Source organism: Cicer arietinum, chromosome 3 (assembly GCF_000331145.2).
Source record: "Cicer arietinum cultivar CDC Frontier isolate Library 1 chromosome 3, Cicar.CDCFrontier_v2.0, whole genome shotgun sequence".
In the NCBI taxonomy this organism is placed as follows: domain Eukaryota; kingdom Viridiplantae; phylum Streptophyta; class Magnoliopsida; order Fabales; family Fabaceae; genus Cicer; species Cicer arietinum.
In genome coordinates, this window is record NC_021162.2 from 18,021,260 (window position 1) to 18,025,534 (window position 4,275).

Here is a 4,275-nt window from a genome sequence, read left to right on the forward strand (position 1 = left end):
TTTATTTGTTCTTTTCAAAAAAATGTTCTATTGGCTTATTTTTATATTCCTCTTACTGTTTTGTTTATACTTTAAGTCTCAATACGTTAAATTGGTATTAGTATGTTGACTAAAAAATATTTTGTTTCTTGTCCTTTTACTGATATTTCATATATTTTTTTTTCTACAAAAAATGAATAAGGAAGCCAGGTTAAAACAAAAGATGAAAACTCAAGACCAAGGTGAAATAAGTACTTCCAAGTTTGAGCTACTTCAAGCAAGATCAAACAATGAATTACTAAGGAGATTCAAAATCAAGCGTGAAAAGATAATGAGAGGCATTGGAGTAACTAATGAAGATATAGTTGGAACTAAAGAACCTATTAGCAAGCAAAACAGTCCATCAGTTAATTAAATATTCAGTTCCAAGGTTACAGGGTTAGATAAGCAAATTTAAGGAGCAAAATATCCTTCAATTTAGATTGCACCTCAAACATAATTCAAGTTATCAAATTTTACAACAACTAGTCAAACAAATATATCTTCAAATAGGGATCTTTGTTCAAGAAAAAAGAAGTTTGACAATGTCAAGAAAGTTTCAAATGAAGCATAAATGACTAACAATCAAGGATCAAGACAAAACCAAGATCCAAAAAGTTCCATTATGAATAAAAGAAAATCACCTATGCATAATCAAAAAGCCAAAAAAAAAAGTGTGGAAAATGAAGAAGTTCAGTAACCAATGAGCAAGACATCGGGAGAAAATAACATTTCAAGAACAAAACAAAAGGCCAAAAAAAAGGATGGACAATGAAGATGACAAGGTAATGGCAAGTCAATAAAGTGCAACAGAGAAAACCAAAAGAATGCCCTTGTACAAATCAATGGTAATTGAAGATTTTCTTAAGGAAAATAATGAACTTGATATTGAAGAAGAGTTGGGAAACGATAAAGGAAGTGAAGAGGAAGAATATGTCTTATCTTATATAAGTTTAATGTCAAAATAGGGACAACTAAGAAAAAAACAAGGGGACCAACTCAAGGCTTGAAAATACATGGAAGAAAATTATGTATAAAAGTCATCTTATACAATGACAGAGAAGTGATAGAAATCAACTTACGCAACACTTTTTTATTGTTGCCACAACTCAATGTTGTAGTGTCTCCTTGTCCATCTAGTGGTCATGAAATAAGGTCCAAGTTAGTTACAATAGACCATCACCTCATATTCCATCATTGTAGGTGATTTGTCCTAGTTTTGAGAAGGTTATGCGATGCTATCTAATTGGGTCAGGTCAATCCGAATTCACTCGTCTCCATATTGGCTTGGATTATGTTAGTGTGAGTCTTGTCCATAACAATTATCCCCCAAGTAGATCATGTGACGAAGTCGATGGTTGACTTTGAGTACAAATTTTGCCTTTATATAATCTGGAGTTGTCTTTGTTTTGAAGAACTTTGGATCTACTAGTTGTTGATTGCTTATATTGAACTAACATTGGAATATCAATCAGTTTGATGTTATTCTAACCACGGATCATGATTTTTCTAAGCGTTTGGATATCTTACTCACAGAGGAATTTCGGACTTCGGTTTACCTGTTACTTTCCCGACTTCGATCAGATTTCAAACCTACGCAAATTATTGTCACTTAGTTTTGTGGCAACTAAATATTAATTTGATGCAACATTTAATAATTAATTTTTTTATATATAGAATATTTAGAGTGATGAGGTGATATCTTTATTATTTTATACATCAAAATATGAAAGATTTTAAGATTTATATTACTTTCACAAAAGAATTTTTATTTATCTTCCTCCAAAGAGACTAATAAACCCATATTATGACTCATTGTATAAAACGTCCAAGACAATGCAATAAGATAAAGCACAAAAGAAATAAACAAATTACAAGAGAGGTTAATTTGTATGGATTATCAATAAAAAATTTTACATAGTCGACAAATCGTAAACAATCATGTAAGGATGCTTCATAAGTAGATCTATAATAAATCAAAATATATTAGTTTATCAATCTGAACCAAAAGAACACTGCAACAAGATGAAAGATCAAACAACGCTGCAATAAGATGAAACAAAACCATATTGTATTTAGACAAAGAATTCACATAAAAATACAAAAGAAAACTAAATCTATATATGAAAATTATTTATTCGGTTAAAAAGGACAAAATAATGGCTCAAAAGCACCTCTATTGATTGAATGAGAAAGAAAGGAAAGAGATACACGACAGCTAAATTTAGAGGCGCTGCACTGATATTGATACTATCTAGCTATACATTGTGTGTACATTATTAAAATTGAAACTACTAATACACATAAGCCACAAGCTTATTATGTTTAGATACAAGTTAACACAATCATGAATTTCAATTTTTAAGTAATTAATGTCCTGTATATATACACTTTCTTTAAAATAGTTTTGTACAAATAAAAAAATTAACAAGAAAATTTCAAATATATATCTTTACTTTACATAAATACACTCAATTAATTACTCTCTCTTCATTGGTGTAACGGGTAAAATAGACATGTGTAGTAATTAATGTAATCTTGAATTTAAAAACATTTAAATATAAACAAACTTATCTTGAAAAATGCAAAATTAATGAACAAAATATCTATTAAGAACTAAAATTCTCACTTAAAATCAGGTCAACTCTCCTAAAAACTTGAAAATAGCAATTATAGATTTTGCTTTCACAGCACGAAACATCATTTCTCTATTAACTTTTTGGGAGTGAAACATTACCGGTGAATTCATCAAGTTATTGAATCTAAAAATTACATAACAAACAAGTATGCTTTACACAATCCATGTGCAACACAATAGTACATTTGAATCAACATTAAGACCAACACTTTTAGTAATAAGACAATGAAATAAGATATTCTAACTAAACCTATTAATCACTTTTCACCAAAACTTACAACATCATCTTTCCTAGCTTCACTTGAAGCAAAAAAAAATCTCCTAGCTATGAATATTTAGAAATTGAATCAAAATAATAAAAAGATAAATCTCTACATTATGTTACATTATTTGTAATTTATATAAAAATAACCTTAGTGCCACATTTTGGACAATACATTGTACTGATGATGAGTTAGTTGAGTTGACAGCTAAATCTTCATTACTTCCAAGCCATCAATAGCGAGAATGCAATTCAAAGTTAAATCACAATTAATAATCTAAAGTCAACAGTTTTATGACTCAAATAATCACATACGAGCTAACGAAAATTACCTCTTTGGTTTCTCTTCTCTCAAGGCATAACATAGCACTAAATATGAAGTGTCTTACCTCTCCTAGATTATATCTTTAATTTTATTATTGTTGTTCTAATTTCAAATAAAATAAATTAACCAAATCATAATTATTTAACTTTTAAAACAAGTCATACATATTCAAGTAACTAATAACGAAATCATCAATATTTAGTTTCACTTGCACTATTTTTCATTTCTTCAGCATCAGAGTCTTTAAATGTTTCTCAAATTAGCCTCTACAATTAAGTTCAATATCAAGAAAAACATATATACACATAATTATGTATTCACATATGATTTGAAATAACGTTGCATTTCTTCAAATTAAAACAAACAAAGACTTGCCAAAATTGAAACCAGAATTTCTGTTACACCTTTAAATTCTTGCCTTCTTGCCTACAGAATTTTTTATCATGCAATCAGCAACCAACCTGTACAAATTATACAACCGGCAACAATATCCTGCGTCTTTGTTTTGACAGAGCAGCAACTATCATCTCCCAACATTTTCATGCACTGCCTCCCAACATCCTACCCCTTACCAAATCAGACTCCAAACACATTTGGTGTGGCGACTTTATCCCTCAACATAGACTTGTGATAAAATATGTCCTTAAATGAAACTGAGGCAAACCCTTGGATTTGTATCTGATGATTAATGGACTACGGGAATCCCTTCACTTTGCTATTGAGCCATGTTCACATATGTAAACATAAGTACAACGGGCGAGCTATCCTATGGAGCTACCTAGAAGGAGCTCCAAGAATACTCTAAAATAGCAATGGTAAAAATACATTGTTTAAGATAGAATGAACCTGCCCCTATAAACAAAAAAGTGCATTCTCCTTGACATATATAATTTGCTAAGAACAAATGGATGTAGCAAATTGAGTTCAAATTTTATAGTATTACCTATTCACAATCCCATTCATACCAATCCTATGTAACAAGAAAGCATCTTACCTAGTTTTGCTTTTTCAATAGACCTCTAGAAATCATTT

The 4,275-nt window shown here is 29.9% G+C and overlaps 1 protein-coding gene across 1 annotated transcript in view; it reads right to left on the minus strand.

The window, feature by feature from the left end:
- Window positions 1-2,653: 2,653 nt before the first annotated feature.
- Window positions 2,654-4,275, minus strand: part of LOC101504039 (uncharacterized) — a 3,289-nt gene continuing 1,667 nt past the window's right edge. Inside the window, exons 2-3 of the mRNA XM_073366276.1 lie at window positions 2,918-2,981; window positions 2,654-2,780 (exon numbers count right to left, since the gene is read on the minus strand). Of these exons, the coding sequence (XP_073222377.1) occupies window positions 2,654-2,780; window positions 2,918-2,981 (191 nt within the window). The remainder of the gene's footprint in view (window positions 2,781-2,917; window positions 2,982-4,275) is intronic.